Below are 21,613 nucleotides of genomic sequence, written 5' to 3'. Positions count from 1 at the left end.
CATACAACTATATTGGTTTGACATTGTTTCTCGGTATCTTTGATTTTGTACATTATTGTGTTTTCTCTTATTTAGATGGCAGCAGCAATAGAAGAAGTGAAACATGATAATAATGTTCGAACTGTTATATTGCGCAGTGAGGTACCAGGCATATTTTGTGCAGGTTTGTCATCAGCATTAGCTCTCAAATAAGTTTAAATAACATGCCTCTATACGAGAACCATTTCGTTAAGTCTTTCTAAATGACTATAAAATTATTTAGCATTATTGCTTGCTTGATTTGTAATGCATAAGAGCATAAATGTCATTTTTATTTTTAATATTTAATTTTAAAGTATGGTTGAAAAAAAATGTTTAATAACAGCTTTTTCAGTTGATAGTGAAATCCTGTAATAAACAATTCAGAGTTCTTTTGGATACAAGGTAATATCAGGTGATGAAGTTTTCGATTATTTATTTGGACCTGGGAGACAAAGCTGCCTTGCTAGCCAAGATACTTGAAAAATTACAGGGATGTTGTCACACAAATTTAACACTACAGAAAGAAATATTGGGACCGGTGACCAAAATCTGATGAAGAAAAAATTTTAAGGATTTGAATAACAAATCAAAGGAAGCTGGTGATATATATGGAGAGAAATGCGAGACTTGCGGCATACGTAGCTGCCATTAATGGATCAAAGCAAATTAAGGTTAGGAAAAGATACAGAAGTAGGGATAGGCGATACAGGTGAACTGTGACTTCTGTTATTTGTGATTACATCTGATTTTCATTATTAGAATGTTTCATATTTTGGAATTTCTGAGAACAAATTTTGAGGAGAGTATTGCAATTTGGAGAATTTGCTTAGACAGGTAATTTACAACTCTTTTCTGGGATAACTACCACAGGTGTTTCAAAATAATTAACAGTTCAGATTTGTACTTGGGTACTTAGGACTTGGGTAGATACTAAACTTCTGCTGTCTGCTCCTGTGAACTACTGGCACTGGAACATTTGCATTGCGCCAGTGGGTAATTCATGGAATCTATTGCGATGGTGAACACTTCCTTGGTTTCTGTGTTCTCACATTCTAAAATCTATATACTGAGACCGCAGCAGATTAGACCTGCTGCAAATAAAGCGGCCTCATTGAAATTAAAGGAAAGAAATAGCTGTCAAAAGAACAATAATTAGATGGTTTTATTTTATGTAATTGGTTCTATATGGCAGAACAGCTTTATGACATGCTTCACCCTTAAATAAAATGATGGCAAGTTATCATTTATCATTCTTTTTCACCCAGAGAAGTTTATTTTTTTCCCCGCTTTTGTAGTGGTCTGTAATAACTTTTTATGATAAAGGTTGCTTTATATTTAATGGACTAAAATATGAAAGTGGATCAAAACTTTAATACATGGTTGATTATCATGCTGTTTTGTCAATTCTTAACCAAATTGAATGGTGTGGTGCTGTCTATTTATAGAACTTTTCCGGTACTAACTTCACATTTTGGACTGTTGTAACTTATAATTTGACCTTTCAGTGTCTCTTCAAAAATTGCCTTTGTGACAGCAAAATTAAAGACTGGAAACATTAAAGGAGATTTTGTTAATGCAGATTTTCAGGACTTGAATTGTTCTGTGAGAAACATAACCAATCGTATTCCCCTCTTGCTGAACTGTCCCATTATTTTCCTTTCTTCACATTTTGTCAACTTTTGTTTCTCACCTCATTCTGTTCTCTCTTTAATCTTCTCTTCTTCCCTCTAACCATTGCCTTGTTGCTCAATTGAAACCAAGCACTTTATTAGGATAATTAAAAAAATTAAGCTAGTGCAAAATAATTTGTAAGTAACACTCTCAAAATGCTGGAGGAACTTAGCAAATCAGGCAGCATCTATAGAGGGGAATAAACAGTCAATGCTTTGGGAAGAGATCATCAGGACTGGACAGGAACAGGGTAAAAGTCAGAATAATATGGTGGCGGAGGGGGAGTGAAGTAAAATGCTGGGAGGAATAAGTAGAAAGGGTAAAGGGTTGAAGATGAAGAATTGGGAGATGACAATGGACCAAGAAGAAAGGAAAAGAGGAGGGAAACCAGAACTTGTTTTCCTCTTTGTCTACTAAATATTTGCCCTTTCATCCCTGTTAAGATGTTTGATTCTGCACTTGCTAAGACCTGATGGAAGATCTAAGTGTGTGGGGAGTCCAGCACCACTGGGCCCTGCTCTGGCAGCATAAACTGAATTTACCAGTATGTCCTGGAGTTGAGTATTTTATTTGTTTCTGTGCAGTAGTCTGGAACTGTGAGTTTCACCTTCTGGATACCAGTGGTTCCAGTCATAACCTTTTAGCAAAAATTAAGCAAGATATAACTCAATAACTGGTTGCATTGGTTTCATAACTGTAGCACTAAGGCAGTACTGCAATTGACAGTGAAAATGTGGCTTAACATTTGGTCCGCTCCACAGAAGGGCTGAGTGAAATTATTATTTCAGTTGTTCATATTTGTTATGCATTTATTGTTGTCCTGTCCACCCATCTCTTCAGCCTGAGCAAAAGTATTTGGGTAAACACCCCAATTTTTTGATGGTCGCCTTTCTTTTTTTTAAAAAAAAGCCATCAGTCTCTGAAGCTTTATGTATGCCTTTTGCATTTTAACTGTTGTTATTCAGGAGAAACCTGTTCTCCAACTTCTAGTGAATAGTTTCTTTGGTGATTTTTTTTGTAATATTTCTCTAATATACATTGTTCATTGCCATTGGCTGTGCAGTTTTCTTCTACAAGTTCTCTTCTTTGAGCAAAAAGTACTGTCCTGGTATTATCTATTTCTAATTAATACTATTTGGGCTTCCTATTACTGCACAATTTTTCTGTAACATTTTAAGATTTAGGAACACAGGATCAAGTTTGTTTCTAATAGTGCAGTACAGTAAAACTCCAATAATCAGCTCCCTGAATATTCTGAAATCCTGGTGTTTTGGCATATGGCTTATAACCTGTGTACTCCACTCTATGTAACAAGGATTGCAATTCCCATGTAGCTGGGCTTGGGGTTCTTGCACTTCCTTTAAACTCGCCGGGACCTTCTTTGCATTCTTGAATGAAAGTCACCAGGTTCTGTTTGCTGCATTCCCTTGAAAATTAACAGATTTGCTGGGGAAGTGATTTTATTTGGGGGAAGAAAGTGAATTAAAGGTATGAAAGAAGAAAGTATGCATTTCATGTGAAAGGAGGGAGTGTTTTTTTCTTAACACAGTAGTTGATATCTGGAACTCACTGCCACGTTACATCATGGAATTGGACACAATCACTATGCTTAAAAGACTTTTAAACAGGCAGGGCAGAGACAGATATGAACCTAATAAGGTCACATGGAATTAGTGTATATGGACAAAACAGTTGTCATGATTGGGTCAAACAGTCAATTCTGTGTTATCCAACTCTACTTGAGAAGTACATTGTAGTATTAATTGGAACATCCACAGTCTCAAAAATCTGCTAGTCTGCCACCTCCAGTCCCAAGGTCTGATGGATTAAACTCATTTGTTGACTGTCATAGACTTAGAAGCAATGGTGAAATGCAATTCTCAGAAGAATGAGTAATTTTATTATATATTATAGCGTGGGTTCACTGAATACTGGAGAACTTACTGAACTTTACCAATGAGTAAAGTTTTATTTTAAAATTTATAACCAATGCTAAAATTCGTAATCATTTGAATTTTCAATTCAATATAAGCTTTGGCACATTACCACCATCTGTTCTTGTGAAAACGTTTGTAAGGGTTTTATTATTTTAAAAAAGAGCCTGTTATACATTTTGAATTTGTAATGAACAATGGCATTTTTTTCTGCAAATATTTATACAGCTGAAAATTGAGATACATTGAAAGTAGCAGAGGAAGCTCAACATTCAAAATAGTACAGTGCTGATGCCCACAGCTTTTTGGATAATTTAATTAAGTTTCTTTCTATATGATCCTGCTGTTTATTCTGGTTAATTGTTATTATAGTGTACTCATTGTAATCAGAACTTTCCTAGGAAATCTGCAGAGAAGTGACAGCCAAGCTGTTTCCTGATTTAGTGAATTGATATTTGTAACAATGTGACAACACCAGTTAAGTAGCAATTTCCTGAAAACAACATTGCAGCAATAATGACAAATATTTTTTTTACAGTTTGAGCGACCTGCTTTAGAAAACATGGTTTTCTTCTAATTAGCATGATTTGGGAAAAAAACATTTTTAATAGCCTGATGATTAAGGGTATGATACTGTGCAATTGGGTCAGAGGAGTCTTGGGTTTCATCCCTGCTTTAGGTTTTGTTGATTTTTAACTGAAATAGTAGCAGAATGATGCATTTGATCTGTCTTACCAATTCCTGCTCCTGATCTGGCTAATTATAAATCATCAAAATATCTTGACGATACTGTGTATTTACAGGTGATGTGTTGAAAGAGAAACAGTTAAAAGTCAGTGAAGTTGAATCAGAAATTAAAATGATCATGATAAAAGTAAATGTTAAAATCCAGTGATCCATATTTGATCCTGACCATGGATGTTATACTTGTGTACATTATCCTTGTGACTGCAGTGGTTTTCTGGGATTCTCCAATTTCATTTTACTTCCCTGTGATGTATTGGTAGTTACTGTTAGTATAGGTAGATGGCAAATGAATCAAAAGGGAGTGATAGCTATGTGAGAAAGAATTGGTTATAGTGAAATAAGATGAAAGGGATTAAACGCATCCTTCAGATGGAAGCAGGCATAGACTTGATGGGCTGCGTGGTCTTTGTAACAAGTAAGTTAAGATTGGGAGAAGTGGGGAGGATGAGTGAAACAGACAAGGTTTATGGTAGGGGACAAAAGAAATTAACTCCCTTAAGGGATGAAAGTGCAAGATTGTGTAAAGATGATAACGGGGCTGAAATGGAAACAATATTCATGGATATCCAGAGGCATAGCATGATCCAATTGAATTATTAATCTCGGCCCTGATGAAGGGTCTTAGCCCGAAACGTTGACTGTACTCTTTTCTATAGATGCTGTCTGGCCATGTGAGTTCTTTCAGCATTTTGTGTGCCTTAACGTTGGTGTTGTGTTTGGAAAGTTGCAATGTGTCCAATCAGAAAATAGCATCTGCACAAGGATCAGCTCCCTTGAAATTTTTTGACCTCTGCTTCTAAATTGTGCCAAAATTAAAGTGAGATAATAAATGATAAATTCAAACTATAGGTAAATAGCAGCTTGAATCATATTTGGGAGGAGAAATGATTGAATGCACACAGTTCATATAAATTGCATTTGGTCTAGTGGACAGTGAGTACAGAACACTAAATTAAGAGAAATACAAATAATTGCCTGATTGAATCTTGCGGCCTTTGGGAGGAGTATAAAATATGACCATGAGCTTGGAGTGAACCTGCAGATCAAAGAGGGAATAGTTCCTTCGAAATGCTGAAAGAAGAGGATAGTGTATGTTTAGTAGTGACATTATGCTGAATAGTGCTAGGAATAGCAGAACATGATCAATATGAAAGCTGGAGACTGAAAACAAAGGAAAAGTCTGTCATGTCCCTGGTGATAGAGGTGAAAGGTTGAAGGCAGAATTTGGAGAAATGGAACAGTTATTTGAGGACACTGTCAACCTCTACTCAATGGAGGATGGTATTTGGTGGAGGAAGTTAGAGTATGTATGATAGAGGTGGAGGTAAGATTGTAGAGAGATGTGCATTTTGATTAGAGAAAAATTATAGTAGTACTTTGAGAACATATTCCTGTGTCAGAGAGGTCATTCGGTAAGGCTATATGGGTAGAAAACAGTCAACAGTCATTGGTGCTTAGAAGAGTAAACATGTAGAGTAATGGCATTTCTCTTTTGGGATGACTGTATTGCTGAAGGTTGAGGCAGAATTTAAGATCCCCAAGAAAATTTTCTTTAAGTATAGTATAGATGGCAGAATTAGAGAGGGGCAACACCTGGCCAACCATTTGGAAGTAGCTAGATTGTCAGTGGAAGAGCACTTTGATAAAGTTAACGTCCAGAATTGGATCAAAATTCATTTTTGATGATGTTGGATGAGAATTGGCAGAAGTTAATTGGGATGGGCTATGGGAAGGTATAGGGATGTCTGGCCAGTGGAAGCATTTTAAAAGAAAAATGGCGAGTGTTCATAGCCAACATTTTTCTGTTGGAGTGAAGGGCAAGTCTGATAGGACTAGGGAGCCCTGGTTGATGAGGAATATTAAGACCCCATTCAGGAAAAACGGAGGCATATGTCATGTATAGGCAGCTGGAATTAAGTGAACTGAGATAAAGGATGTAGTAGTAAACTTAAGAAGGAGATCAATAGGACAAAAAGACATGAAATGGAATTCTCCTTTATTTTTTCTGCCAAAGAGGTGCAAAAACTATTTTAAGAGCAAAAGGGTAGTAACTAGGAAGAGAAATTTGTAGTTGTTAATTTTGAAATATATCAATATCATCATTAGAACTCCTAAAATTACAACCACATGAAATCAATAGTTGTGCCCCTTTTAATTTTTCTGTAACATTATGTTGAGATTTGGGGACACATTTTCAAGAAAATTCATAACTATTTCTAAGCAGTTTGTTGATAGGAGAATATCAGTAACCTTTGATGCAACCTCTGGACTGACTTTCAAGGACTCTTCTCATGTTCTTGATTTTGATTGCTTATTTAGTATTGTTTTTTCTTTATTTGCACATTTTGTTGAGTTTTGCCCTCTGGTTGTCCGCCATGTTGGGTGTGGTCTTTCATTGTTTCTGTCATGGCTATTGGATTTGAGTATGTCTGTAAGAAAACTAATCTCAGTGTTGTACATGGCAACACGTGTACTTTGATAATAAATTTACTTTGAACTGTTATCTGCAGATTTATAATGACTCCTATACATGATAAATTCTTTGCAAAAAGATATAAATTGTCAAGGTATTATTTACAATGTCAAATTGGTCAACTTTCAATTACATTTTGCATGTTTATTTTTAATAATTGACTCAGTGGCCCAATCCTGCAAATTCCCAAAACTCTTGCACGTGCAGCCAATAAATGATATCAAGAACTTTTTCTTTAAGCATATAAGAAACAGAAGTCAGGAATACGCTATAAGACTCTACTAAGTTTCCATAAACAGTTTTGTTTATGTGTGGAGCCATGGAAAAAATTGAATATCTCTCATCTGTATTTGCCATGGAGAAGCTCTTGAATACTAGGGAATTCAGTACTGATGTATAGAAAGATACTTATTTTATAAAAGAAGAGGTGCTGGCAGTTTTAAAGTGTAGAAGGGTGGATAAGTCCCTGGGGCCTGACCAAGTATACTTTACAACATTGTGTGAATTGGGTGAAATTGTTGGGGCTCCGAAAAAGACATTTGTATCATCATTAGTCACAGGTGAGGTACTCTGGGCAGACTGGAGGGTAGCTATGCTTTGCTATTTATTTAAGAGGGGAATGAAGTGACAAAATGGGAGGTAATAGTCCAGTAGGAGAGGAGATTGGACCATGGGAGAAAGAGAAGTAGAAAGGACACTTTCCAGTTTCTTGTACTCCAAAATTGCTGGTTCATCTAAAATTACAATAGAATCTTGATCAACCATTGAATAGCAGTTAGAATTTAACACTGACCAGTGCAGAATGAGTCATTATGAAAGTTTACACCAGGACTGGACTTGCACAGTTAAGGGAACAGAGAAAGAATTGGAATGTCAAATTACATCTGTGCAAGTTGTTGCTGAGACCATGCTTGGAATGTTATCTGCAGTTCTGGTTGCCTGGCTATAGGAAGGATATCATAAGGTTGGAAAGGATGCAGTAGCAATTCCTGAGCATGTTGCCAGTACTAGGTACCTTGAATTATGAGAAGCTGGATAGGCTGTGGCTGTTTCTACGGGAAAGTAGGAGACCAACAGGGTGATCTTTAGAGGTTTATAATATCATGAGGGTCATGGATGAAGTGAATAGTCACCCTTTCCCAAGTAGGGGTGTCTAAAACCGGAAGGCTTAGATTAAGGTGAGAGGGGGAAGATTTAAAGAAGACCCAAGGACAGATTTTTCCATAAAGTATGGTGGGTACATGGAACAATCTGCCAGAGGAAGTGATAGAGGCCAGTAGAGTTACAGCATTTAAAAGACATTTAGTTATGTTCATGGAATAGGAATGATTTAGAAGTAGGCAAACATAGGCAAATAGGACTAGCTCATGTAGGCACTTTGGCATGGATGACTTGGACCAAAGGCCTGTTTCCAAGCTGTATTACTGACTCTATGTACAGCATCTCATCCTTCATTGAGATCAACAATTTTAGAATGATTCTACTTTCCCATTTGTCCTTGTGCAGTCTTGTCTTTTGTTTATTTTCTTGATCCAATGGTTGCCTCTAAATGCTTTGTACAAGCATCCCTTTGACCATTTAATCTGTCCTCTCTTCTACACTGTTGTAGATTGTTTCTATCTCCACACCATTGTATTTTAACATTGTATATACTTGCCATTGGAGTCCAGCAAAAGTTTGCTGGGCTGATTCCTGAATGACAAGACTGTCATTTTGGCGTGAAATTAGATTGATTGGATCTGCATTCTTTTGCGTTTTGAAGAATGTGAGGGGATCTCATTGAAATATACAACATCCTTATAGAGCGTGATGAACTGAAGTTGGGGATTATTTCTTCTGGTGGAGAACTAGGGTCACAGTAGGTAAAGACATTTGGGACTTGGCGCAGCGTTGGAGTTAGTAGAGCTGCTGCCTCAAAGTGCCAGAGAGCTGTGTGTGCTTTTGACTATTCAGTCCTGATCTTGGGAACCTGTCTGTCTGAAGAGTTGCATGTTCTCTCTATGACTGATTCATCCCAAAGACAAGCATGCTTGTGGGTTAATTGGCTCTGGTGTATTGGTGAATTGTAAATTTTAGGGAGGGCTGATGAAAATGTGGGAAAAATTTAAAAAACTGAACTAATGTAGAACTAGTGTAAAATGAATGGTTGATGGTCAGTATATTCCCAGTGGGCTGAGGGGCTTGTTTCTGTGGTGCATCTTTTTATGCTTGGGATGAACAGAAGTTTCTTCACTGGGAAGTGGGTGCACCTGTGCAATGTTTGCCACCTAAAATTATGGAAGTCTAATAGCTGAACTTTTTATGGAGATAGAGTTTCCTAGCCACAAGGAGTATGAAGAGAGAGTGGGAACGTGGTGTTGTAACAGAGGACCAGCAGTGATAGTGTTCAGTCATGGAAAATGTTTAAAAGCTTACCTTGTGCTTCTATTTCTAACCTTCCCTGTTCCAGTGAAAGGGCATTGCCCTGCCGGGTATCCCAGTTTGTCTGCTTTTATCATAGTTGTGCATCTGTTGTATTTAATTTACTGTGCTGGCAAATAAATGGACGAATGTTTAAAAAAAAGAGCAGGGGTAATTCCACCTTGGATTTGCTGGTTCAGAGCCAACTGAGAAAACTCTGTAAGCGACAGTCATCATGTTGATGAAATACCAGGTGCTGAAACTTGTACTACTGAGAAATTTACTACCTGATTTTTAAATATCCTTCTTTTCAGCACTATGATTGAAGAGGCAACATCACTTAAGGCTCTTGGGCAAGGATTCTGATATACCTGCTTCCAGAATCCCCAGTGCTGCATTATTTTAATCACTGATATGTGTGCAGATGAAGTTCACTATGCATAAGGTCATTGACACAGGATAGTTGGTCCCATGAAATAGAAATTTGGAAATAATTCAGAAAACATGATAAATTTAACCACCCAAGGATCCAAGCACCAGCCTTATTTGTCTTTCACTTGTCTTGAGAGGTGTTTTCCTCATAGATAAAATTATATTAACATGCTTCCATTGTTTATGTTGAATATTGAATGAAGAGGAAATAGGTACATATGCCGAAAAGGCTGGAAGCGCACAGCAGGAACAGCGAAAAGAGAAACTGAGTAAACATTTCAGGTCGAGGACCCTTCATCAGAACTGGGGGAGAAATAAAACAGTTTTAAGTTGCAGAGAGGATAAGGCAAGGAATTGAATTGAATTGATTTTATTTCTTACATCCTTCACATACCTGAGGAGTAAATATCTTTATGATACGTCTCCGTCTAAATGTGCAATATGCGATTTATAGTAGTTTGTAATATATAGTACGTACGACAGGGCAGTTAATATAGCATAGAAATACAATTGTGTCAGCGTGAATTAATCAGTTTGATGGCCTGGTGGAAGAAGCTGTCCTGGAGCCTGTTGGTCCTGGCTTTTATGCTGCGGTACTGTTTCCCGGATGGTAACAGCTGAAACAGTTTGTGGCTGGGGTAACTCTGGTGCCCAATGATCCTTCGGGTCCTTTTTACGCACACCTCTCTGTAAATGTCCTGAATAGTGGGAAGTTCACATCTACAGATGTGCTGGACTGTCCGCACCACTCTCTGCAGAGTCCTGCGATTGAGGGAGGTACAGTTCCCATACCAGGCAGTGATGCAGCCAGTCAGGATGCTCTCAATTGTGCCCCTGTACAAAGTCCATAGGATTTGGGGACTCGTACCAAACTTCTTCAACTGTCTGAGATGAAAGAGGCGCTGTTGTCCTTTTTTCACCACATAACTGGTATGTACAGACTATGTGAGATTCTTGGTGAAGAGTATGCTGAGGAACTTAAAGCTTTTCACCCTCTCGATCCCAGATCCATTGATGTCAATAGGAGTTAGCCTGCCTCCATTCTTCCTGTAGTCCACAACCAGCTCCTTTATTTTTGCAACATTAAGGGAGAGGTTGTTTTCTTGGCACTACTGTGTCAGGGTGATGACTTCTCTGTAGGCTGCCTTGTTATTATTTGAGATAAGGCCAATCAATGCAGTATCGTCAGCAAATTTAATTAGCAGATTAGAGCTGTGGATGGCGACGCAGTCGTGGGTATACAGAGAGTAGAGGAGGGGTCTTATAGCACAGCCCTGAGGGGCATCTGTGTTGAGGGTCAGAGGGGCAGAGGTGAGGGAGCCCACTCTTATGATCTGACAGGAAGTCAGGGTTCAGCTGCACGAGGCAGGGTGAAGGCCAAGGTCTCTGAGCTTCTTGTCAAGCCTGGAAGGAATTATGGTGTTGAATGTGAACTGTAGTCCAAGAACAGCGTTCTCACATAAGTATCCTTCTTCTCCAGATGTGTAAGGATGGTGTGTAGAGCTGGGGTTATTGTGACATCTGTCAATCGGTTGTGTCAGTAAGCAAATTGTAGGGGTTTCAGTGTCGGTGGTAGCAAGCTGCAGATGTAGTCCTTGACCAGCCTCTCAAAGCATTTGCTTATCATTGAGGTTAGTGCGACAGGACACCAGTTGTTCAGATATGTTACCTTGGTCTTGGATGTGGTAATGGAGGCGGTTAGAATATTTACAAAAGTTATGAAATGAGACCTTTTAAAGAGAATGAAAATACAACAAGGAACATAGAAATTGCAGCATGCATTGTTGTAATACATGTGTGGTAATGGTTGAGATAAACTTTAGCCAATATTACCAATGGATGACTTGCAACACTAGTTAGTCTTGATTCTTTCTTTGAAACAAACAAAGAAAGTGAATTACCTGAAGTCAGATAATTTATTATTAAGTCTGGAAGGTTAAATTTTGCAAAGAGGACAGATGAAGTATTGTTCCTCAAGCTTATGTTGTGCTTCATTGTAATAGTGCTAGGAGAGGAAAGGAAGTTGTGAGGGAATCATATTGGAGCTGTCAGGAATTGTGAAGGATGATCTGCTGAACGTGGAGTCTGGTGGGATGGAAGGTGAGAACAGGTGAACTCTGTCCTTGCTCAGTTCAGAAATAGAGGGATGGAGACATGTTCTCCACTCAGTGAGTAGAGGAAAGTGTGCTTCAGGGAGAAGGAATTCATCTTTGTGAAAAGTCTCAATATTGTAGTAAGTACCGTTGAGGTGGAGGAACTGGGAAAATGGACAGGAGTCAAAAGAGGCAGTGTGAGAGGAATTCTAGTTGAGATAGCTGTAAGCTTGTGATGGAGTTTTGCTGCTAGACCAACTCCTGAGATGGAAATCCATAAAGAGAAGGGAATAGCTATGGATTCATCAGATGGAAATGGCAGCAAGAGTATTGAAACTTTTGAACTTTGTATGATTACAGTAAGATTTGGAAAAATAGTTAAGCTTGGGGAGACTGAGTGGGATACTAAGACTATTCTAATTATCACACGAAAACTATAGACCTTGTAAATTTTCATGAGCTAGATCTTAATCAGGTAAAATTAACTGGAGTTTAGAAGTTCAATGTGAGAATGAATTTAGTCAGGTGAATGAGTGACGACGGGGAATTGGAGCTGTGTCAAGAAAGAAGTGGACTGCCCTTGTTCGGGAGTAATGGAGTAGATATCCATGGTATAGATGAGCAAATTGAAGGCCATTAGACATGTCACAAATGTAAATAGGAAATGTCTGAACCTGGGAAGAAAGGATGGAATCAAGGTAGTGGAAAAAAATATTTGCAGGGGAAAGTGCATGCTGAAACAAAGTGTCTTTCAGGTTGTCCTGCTCATGGATGTTGGGCAAAAAGTAAAAAAAAAGGTTCAGAAGGAAGCAAATTAAAGTGGATGAGGGGGATGCAAAATCAAGACAGTTATGTGAGCAGGTAGCAATAAAAAGATCTAGAGACTGCTGAAGGCCAGAAATAAGGTCCAGGTGGATTGGAAATATGTTTTCTAGCTTTTCCAGTTCTAACAGATTCTGCAACTGACATGTTAACCCTTTTTCTCTTTCCATAGATTCCACCTAACTTGTTGTGTGTTCCAGGATTTTCTTTTCTTTTCAGATTTCCAGCATCAGCATAATTATGATTTTAAAGAATATACAGTATCCAGAAGAGGTTCTATAGCAGAAAATCAAAATGGGTAACAATATTGAATCTATTCTAAAGGGAAGGCAACAAATACATTGCAACAGGGCCACTGACTCTTTAGAGGCAATTGAACAAGTATCAAAATACTCGATTTCTTTCTTAAATATTAAAAAAAATTACTAGTTTGAAGTGGGTACCTATGCTACAGCTCATCTTAACAGCTGTAGAATGCATAAATACTAGAAGACCCATTATATATTATTTTATAACGAATTGATATTTCATCACATTTCCTAATTCAACACCAGAGTTTCAAATGTTTTTGTTCAAATGTGGTATCTCTTTTACTTACCACAAAACCTAAATATTCTGTGCTATTCTGATGCAATAGAAGCTTGTCATCTGATTCTGGGCTTCCATGAATACAGCAAGTTACTAACTGATGATTTAGCATGACTGCATCATAAGATTGCTTTTGAGAGATAGATCATGACCTCTCCACAACCATCTTGCTAGGACAATAATTTAAAATTATATCGGATAGAATTTGCTTTTACTGCCACCATATGTTGTTTCTCTAATGGCAACCAGTATTTGTGGGCTGGAACCAATGACTTTGGAATACACTTGATTCTTGGAAGTGTGTTGATCATGTTTAACAAATGATCTTCGAATAAAAATGATTTTTTTTATTGAGGGAAAATGTGACATGCTGACTGTTAACTTTATAAAAATCATGTTAATGAAAGCTTTGGTAAGCTGCCGGAGGTTGTGCTTCTCATTTGAATATTACAATCTGGTATGCTTTTATCAGATATTAGATGCTATCTAAGAAAAACAACATGAAAAGAGTCATGGTTGAGAAAACAAGCTCAACTATTACTATTATCGGAAACTCCAAAAAATACACTTGTTGATTTTTTTTTAAGCTAATAGTTGCAAGTAAGACTGAATTTTTAGAGTTAGTCCATACAGGGGATGGTGCTGTGAAAAATTTAATTTAGTTAAGTGATGTATGTCAGGTTAAGCTTAATTTAAATTTTGTTAATTTACATTGAAGTCATCCTGGACTGTATCTTAGTTATTATGGATTTGCTATTTAGAACATAGAACATTATGGTGTAGTACAGCTCCTTTGACTCACAATGTTGAGCTGACTCTTTAACCTACCCCTTGATCAATTTTACCCTTCTCCCAAATAGCCCACCATTTTCTATTGTCCATGTGCCTATCTAAGAGTCTCTTTAAGAGTACCTTAAATGTCTCTAATGCATCTGCTGCTACCACTACCCCGACATCTCATTCCACGCACTCATCACTCTGTGTAAAAGAAACTTGCCTCTGACATTCACCCCCTGTTCTTACTTCCAATCATTTTAAAATTATGTCCCCTGAAAAAAGGAGTAATATTTGCCACACTCCAGTCATGTGGTACTACTCCTGTGGTCAGTGAGGATGCGAAAGGTGCGGTAATCTCTTCCCTCACTTCCCATAGTAACTTGGGGTATATCCAGTCTGACCCTGCGTACTTTTCTGTCCTAATGTTTTTCAAAGGTTCCAGCACATCTCTTTTTTTTAACCTCGATGTGTTCTAGCACATCAATTTGTTTTATGCTGTCTTCACAAACAGCAATTTCCTTCTCACTGATGAATTACTGAAGTAAAATATTAATTAAGAACCTGCCTTACCTCCTCTGACACCGGATCTATCCCTGTCATCCTCCTGTTCTTCACATATGTGTAGAATGTCTTGGACTTTCTTTAATCCTACTCACCAAGGCCTTTTCTTGTCCCCTGTTAGCACCCCTAAGTCCCTTTTTCAGCTCCTTCCTGGCTACCTTGTAACTCTCTAGATCCTGTCTTATCCTTGCTTCCTAAACCTCAGGTAAGCTTCTTTCTTCCTCTTAACTAGATGTTCCACATGTAGTGTTAATGTGGTTCCTTCACCCTACCATCTTTTTTTCTGCCTCAATGGGATGAACCTATCTAGAAATCTATGCAAGTACTCTCTAAACAACCTCCACATTTCTATTATGTGTTTCTCTGAGCACATCTGTTCCCAACTTGCCCTCCCAAGTTCCTGGCTAATGGCATCATAATTCCCTCGCCCCCAATTAAATACTTTCCCATACCGTTTGCTCCTGTCCCTCTCCAAGGCTATTGTTAAAAAAAATAGAGTGTTGTGGTTATTGTCTCCAAAATGCTCACCAACTTGGAGATCTGTCAGTCTATCAGTGATCTGTTTTGATTGACTAGTACCAGATCCTGTATGGCATCTTCTCTAGTCTGCCTGTCTACACAATGTGTCAGGAATCCATTCTGGTCACATCTAACAAATTCTGCCCATCTAAATCTTTTGCACTAAGCTGGTGCCAATCAATGTTGGGGAAGTTGGAGACCCCCATGACAACAGCCCTGTTATTTGTGCACCTTTCCAAAATCTGTCTTCAGATAAGTTCCTCAGTATCTATGTTCCTCATGGGTGTTCCATAGAATACCCTCAATAGAGTGATTGGTCCCTTCCTGTTTCTGACTTTCACACACTCTGATTCAGTAGATGATCCCTTCAAGACTTTCTTTCTTTCTTCAGCTGTGATACTATCCCTGATTAGCAATGCGATTTCCCTACCTCTTTTACTTCCCTCCCTGTGTCTTTTGAAAAATCTAAACTCTTGAATATCTAGCAGCTATTCCTGCTCTTGTTACAAGTTTCTTTAATGGATATAGTGTCATAGTTCCATGCACTGACCCATGCTGTAGGTTCATTACCTTTGTTCCTGATACTTGCATTAAAATAGACATGTCAACCCATCGAACTGAATAATACAATTTTGCCCTAACAACTGCTTGCCGTTCTTCACAGTCTCTCTACGTGCTGTATCTACCTGCATACCAGTATCCCCATCCTCTGACCTGACGCTGGTTCCCATACCTCTGCCAAACTAGTCCAAACTCTCCCCAGTAGGTCAAGCAAACTTCCCCGCAAGGATATTTCTCCCCCTTGAGTTCAAGTGTAACCTGTCTATTTTGTACAGCGCATACTTTCAACAGAAGAGATCACAATGATCCAGAAATCTGAAACCCTTACCCCTGCACCAATTCATCAGCCACACATTCATGCTATTCTTACCTTCACTGGCACATGGCACAGGCAGCAATCCATAGGTTACTACCCTTGAGGTCCAAGTTTTCAGCTTCCTATCTAGTTCCCTATCTTCCTATCTTCTCTCTTCAGGACTCTTTTAGTTTAGTCTTAAATTTGAAAGATATGTCTTTTTGCTTATATTTAGCACTTAATGTCGCAAAATATCTGCAATTACTTCAGTTGATTAAACTATTTTGACTATTCCACCCCCACTGATGACCCCTTCTCCCGTCTTCAACCCTCCTCCTCTTCATGGACACCCGGCTCTGGTCTTCTGCCTGCTCTGGATCTCTTTATTGCTAACTGCTGACGGGACATCAACCGTCTCGACTTCACCCCACCTTGTTCCCATTCCAACATTACTCCTTCCGAACGCTCTGCTCTCCACTCCCTCCGCACTAATCCTAACCTTACTATAAAACCCGCTGATAAGGGGGAGTGCTGTTGTAGTCTGGTGTACTGACCTCTACCTTGCCGAGGCACAGCGACAACTCGCGGATACCTCCTCTTATTTACCCCTCGATCGTGACCCCACTAAGGAGCACCAGGCCATTGTCTCCCACACCATCACTGACTTTATCCGCTCAGGGGATCTCCCATCCACTGCTACCAACCTTATAGTTCCCACACCCCACACTTCCCGTTTCTACCTCCTACCCAAGATCCACAAACCTGCCTGTCCTGGCAGACCTATTGTCTCAGCTTGCTCCTGCCCCACCGAACTCATTTCTGCATACCTCGACACGGTTTTATCCCCCCTTGTTCAATCCCTTCCTACCTATGTTCGTGGCATTTCTCACGCTCTTAAACTTTTCAATGATTTTAAGTTCCCTGGCCCCCACCGCTTTATTTTCACCATGGATGTCCAGTCCCTATATACTTCCATTCCCCATCAGGAAGGTCTCAAAGCTCTCCGCTTCTTTTTGGATTCCAGACCTAACCAGTTCCCCTCTACCACCACTCTCTTCCGTCTAGCGGAATTAGTCCTTACTCTTAATAATTTCTCCTTTGGCTCCTCCCACTTCCTCCAAACTAAAGGAGTAGCTGTCCTAGCTATGCCTGTCTTTTTGTTGGCTTTGTGGAACAATCTATGTTCCAAACCTATTCTGGTATCTGTCCCCCACTTTTCCTTCGCTACATCGACGACTGCATTGGCGCTGCTTTCTGCATGCATGCTGAGCTTGTTGACTTTATTAACTTTGCCTCCAACTTTCACCCTGCCCTCAAATTTACCTGGTCCATTTCCGACACCTCCCTCCCCTTTCTAGATCTTTCTGTCTCTATCTCTGGAGACAATTTATCTACTGATGTCTACTATAAGCCTACTAACTCTCACAGCTATCTGGACTATTCCTCTTCTCACCCTGTCTCTTGCAAAAATGCCATCCCCTTCTCGCAATTCCTCCATCTCTGCCGCATCTGCTCTCAGGATGAGGCTTTTCATTCCAGGATGAGGGAGATATCCTCCTTTTTTAAAGAAATGGACTTCCCTTCCTCCACCATCAACTCTGCTCTCAAATGCATCTCCCCTATTTCACGCACATCTGCTCTCACTCCATCCTCCCGCTAGGAATAGGGTTCCCCTTGTCCTCACCTACCACCCCAACAGCCTCCGGGCCCAACATATTATTCTCCATAACTTCCGCCACCTCCAATGGGATCCCACCACTAAGCACGTCTTTCCATCCCCGCCTTCTGCTTTCCAGGTCCCTACGCGACTCCCTTGTCCATTCATCCCCCCTATCCCTCCCCACGGATCTCCCTCCTGGCACTTATCCTTGTAAGTGGAACAAGTGCTACACATGCCCTTACAATTCCTCCCTTACCACCATTCAGGGCCCCAGACAGTCCTTCCAGGTGAGGCGACACTTCACCTGTGAGTCAGCTGGGGTGATATACTGCGTCCGGTGCTCCCGATGTGGCCTTCTATATATTGGCGAGACCGGACGCAGACTGGGAGATTGTTTCGCTGAACATCTACGCTCTGTCTGCCAGAGAAAGCGGGATCTCCCAGTGGCCACACATTTTAATTCCACGCCCCATTCCCATTCTGATATGTCTATCCACGGCCTCCTCTACTGTAAAGATGAAGCCACACTCAGGTTGGAGGAACAACACCTTGTATTCCATCTGGGTAGCCTCCAACCTGATGGCACGAACATTGACTTCTCAAACTTCCGCTAATGCCCCACCTCCCCCTTGTACCCCATCCGTTATTTATTTATATACACACATTCTTTCTCTCTCTCTCCTTTTTCTCTCTCTGTCCCTCTCACTATACCCCTTGCCTATCCTCTGGGTTTTCTCCCCCCCCCCGCCCTTTTCTTTCTCCCTGGGCCTCCTGTCCCATGATCGTCTCATATCCCTTTTGCCAATTAACTGTCCAGCTCTTGGCTCCATCCCTCTCCCTCCTGTCTTCTCCTATCACTTTGGTTCTCCCCCTCCCCCTCCCACTTTCAAATCTCTTACTAGCTCTTCTTTCAGTTAGTCCTGACGAAGGGTCTCGCCCCGAAACGTCAACTGTACCTCTTCCTAGAGATGCTGCCTGGCCTGCTGCGTTCACCAGCAACTTTGATGTGTGTTGCTTGAATTTCCAGCATCTGCAGAATTCCTCGTGTCTGCAAACTATTTTGCCTACTATTTTTGTTGTAAGAATTCTAGAAGGCATGGTGATGTACCTATTCAAAAAGCTGGGACTTGTTAAAAAGGAGGAGAAATCAGAAAAGAACAATAGTTTCCAACCTAGGGTCCATGGACCCCTCAGTTAATGGTAGATGCCTATAGCATAAAAAAGGTTGCGAACCCCTGGATTAGGGAGAGAAGGCCAGAGCATTGACTCTATAGTATTGGTATCATGGTATGCTGAATTAGCGTGTAGATTCACAGGAGACTAGCATTAGTTGATGGTTATGGACTGGTTAGAAGTTTGTAGTTCCAACTTGTACATTACTGATGTTGCCTGAGCAATTGTATTGAGACAAGAGTTCGGAGAAATACGAATATAGATCATGAGCATAAAATTGGGGACTGATCTCAACTTTTTTTTTCATTGCAGTGTGCATATTATGAAGGGGGACAATATAGTCAAGTCAAGTCAAATTTATTTATAAAGCTCATTTAAAAACAACCCATGTTGACCAAAGTGCTGTACAAACCATAACATGTAGCTAAAGTCACAATTACAAGAAACACAGATATAAACAACAAGGAAGACAGCTTATAGACACAAAATAAACAACACATGAGCCTAGGCACAAGCTAAAAAGCAGCCACATCAGGAAGATTCAAACGCTAGTGAATAAAGGTAAGTTTTGAGCCTGGACTTAAAAGAGTCAATGGTGGGGGCAGATCTAATAGGGAGGGGAATGCTGTTCCACAATCTAGGGGCTACAACAGCAAAAACACGGTCTCCCCTGAACTTAAATTTAGATCGGGGAGTAGCCAGAAGCCCCAAGTCAGCCGACCTGAGGGACCTGGAAGTCGAATAAGGGATTAGAAGGTCTGCGATATAGGAGGGGGCCAGTCCATTTAGGGCTTTATAAGCAAACAGGAGAACCTTAAAATCAATTCTAAACCGTACTGGTAGGCAGTGGATAGAGGCCAGGATAGAAGTAATATGGTCCCTCTTCCGGACATCTGTCAGGAGCCTGGCTGTGGCATTCTGGTCCAGTTGCAGGCGGGACAGAGAGAAATATAGAAATATGAAAGATTCTAGAGCCATTGATGTTGTAGAAAGAACTGTGGTTATCAGTGCCGTTAATTGAATGGTTGATAAAGATTTCACCTCTATGGTGAATATTAATACAGAAAATGCTGGAGGTATTCACCAATCCTGGAGATGCTTACTAAATCAGGCAACATCTGTAGAAAGAGAAGAATTGAGTCAACATTTCAAATCAGTGACCTTTGAATTATGAATAAAAAAATATTACCCTGAAATGCTAACTCTTATTTCATTCTCCACAAATGCCACATGGCTTGCTGAGAAAAGTCATAGAAGGATACAGCATGGAGGTTGGCCCTTCAGCTCATGAAGTCTGGGTCAATCATTGACTGCTCTTCATTGGTAATCTCATTTTTTTGCCACATGATCAACAAATCCTCAAAAGAGACTACCACTTGTGTATGCACTTGGTGCAGTTTACAGTAGCAAATTAACCTACCAACTCTCTATCATTCCTAAATAAGCTGTGTCATTCTGATGTAAGACAAATATTTCATTTGATTCTGGGCTTGGCGTGTGCTCCATGATAGCAATCATTTTCTAAATGGCAATTTAGCACGATTGCTTTAAGATTGCTGTTTCCACACTAAGGTGAATCCTGGCCGCCCCTCATAATCCTTGAACAGGTTTAGACAACTAACCCTTCATCATCTCTAATACTTGTAGCATTTTCTGTATTTTTGTCAGATTTCCAATATCTGCAGTTTTTATTTTGCTTATAGGGCACTGCCAGAATATATACATTTTAACAGAATAGGAATATTTAAGAGAACTTGAAGAACTGAAACTTGTTTTTAGAGGATCAACAGAGCTGCAGAAAAGTTGCATCTTGATTTGGGAATTTGCATCATATTCAAGAACTTCAGAGTAGAGATGAGATGGCATGGTAGATCTTTTGAAATTGATTTTGATAGGGAACAAAGCATTATTGAAAATAGTTCACAGTTTTTAATGGTAATAACATTGGATATTTCCACTTGATCAGTTAATCATGCTTTGATCTACAATTGCTATTTGGAAGAAAAATACTTCTGACTCTCTAATGTATTTACCGCCAGCACTTTGCTTCCAAGAATTTAATTGTTTTCTTGCATTATATGACTTCTGTGACTCAAGTAATTCAGGTCACCTTTTCTAAGTATCTAGAATCTTTCTGAGAATATTTAAGCAGTCAGACGTAAACTGAGACAATATTCAAAGCACAGAAAGCAGAACTATGTAAATTTTATTCTCTGAGGTATGATTGATCATGGAATCATAAGACTTTGATCAGAAATTTCCAGGTGTCTAGGGAAACATTCGTGTTGGTGAGGCTCCTAACCTATGCTGATAGGGTACTGGTCACATACCTGACATCACCTGGGAAGTATTTGTCCTGGAGTGCCATTAATGCATTGTGATTTGTATGTTAATACACATTAGTACTTGCTGCTGACAAATAGCCTCCAGTTGATTTGTGTTGTTCTCATTTTAGTGGTGTAAGGCACTGTCTGGTGACAAGAGTCTTCCATAATATAATAGTATCTATTACATAAAAGGAACCAGAACAAGAGTGATGAATAGTCTTGGCCCGAAATGTCGACTGTTTACTCTTTTCCATAGATGCTGCTTGGCTTGCTGAGCTCCTCCAGCATTTTATGTGTGTTGCTTTGGTTTTCCAGCATCTGCAGAATTTCTCATGTTTGAGAACAGGCGATGCCCCTGATTCTTTGTCAGGCAACTAAGCCACACCTGCAGGCTGTTAAAGCGATAAAACATGAAATGTTTCTGACCTTCAGAAATATTTGAAAAGCAGTGAATGTTTATGTTTTTAAAGAATAGTATATACACTGTACTGCATTTTTAAAAAAGTTTAACTTATAGACATTTTAAATATCATGTCGCATTTTGTTCTTTGATGATTCC

The 21,613-nt window shown here is 39.5% G+C and overlaps 1 protein-coding gene across 2 annotated transcripts in view; it reads left to right on the top strand.

Annotated features, from left to right (window-relative positions):
* auh (AU RNA binding protein/enoyl-CoA hydratase) overlaps window positions 1-21,613 on the top strand; it is a 194,749-nt gene that overhangs the window by 18,940 nt on the left and 154,196 nt on the right. For both annotated transcript variants that reach the window (XM_072281694.1, XM_072281693.1), the window contains exon 3: window positions 76-163. In XM_072281694.1, the coding sequence (XP_072137795.1) occupies window positions 76-163 (88 nt within the window). The remainder of the gene's footprint in view (window positions 1-75; window positions 164-21,613) is intronic.

The sequence above is a fragment of the Mobula birostris genome, chromosome 17 (assembly GCF_030028105.1).
Source record: "Mobula birostris isolate sMobBir1 chromosome 17, sMobBir1.hap1, whole genome shotgun sequence".
NCBI classification, from domain to species: Eukaryota; Metazoa; Chordata; class Chondrichthyes; order Myliobatiformes; family Myliobatidae; genus Mobula; species Mobula birostris.
Note: the sequence above shows the minus strand (reverse complement) of the source record. Positions and strands in the feature narration are given on the sequence as shown.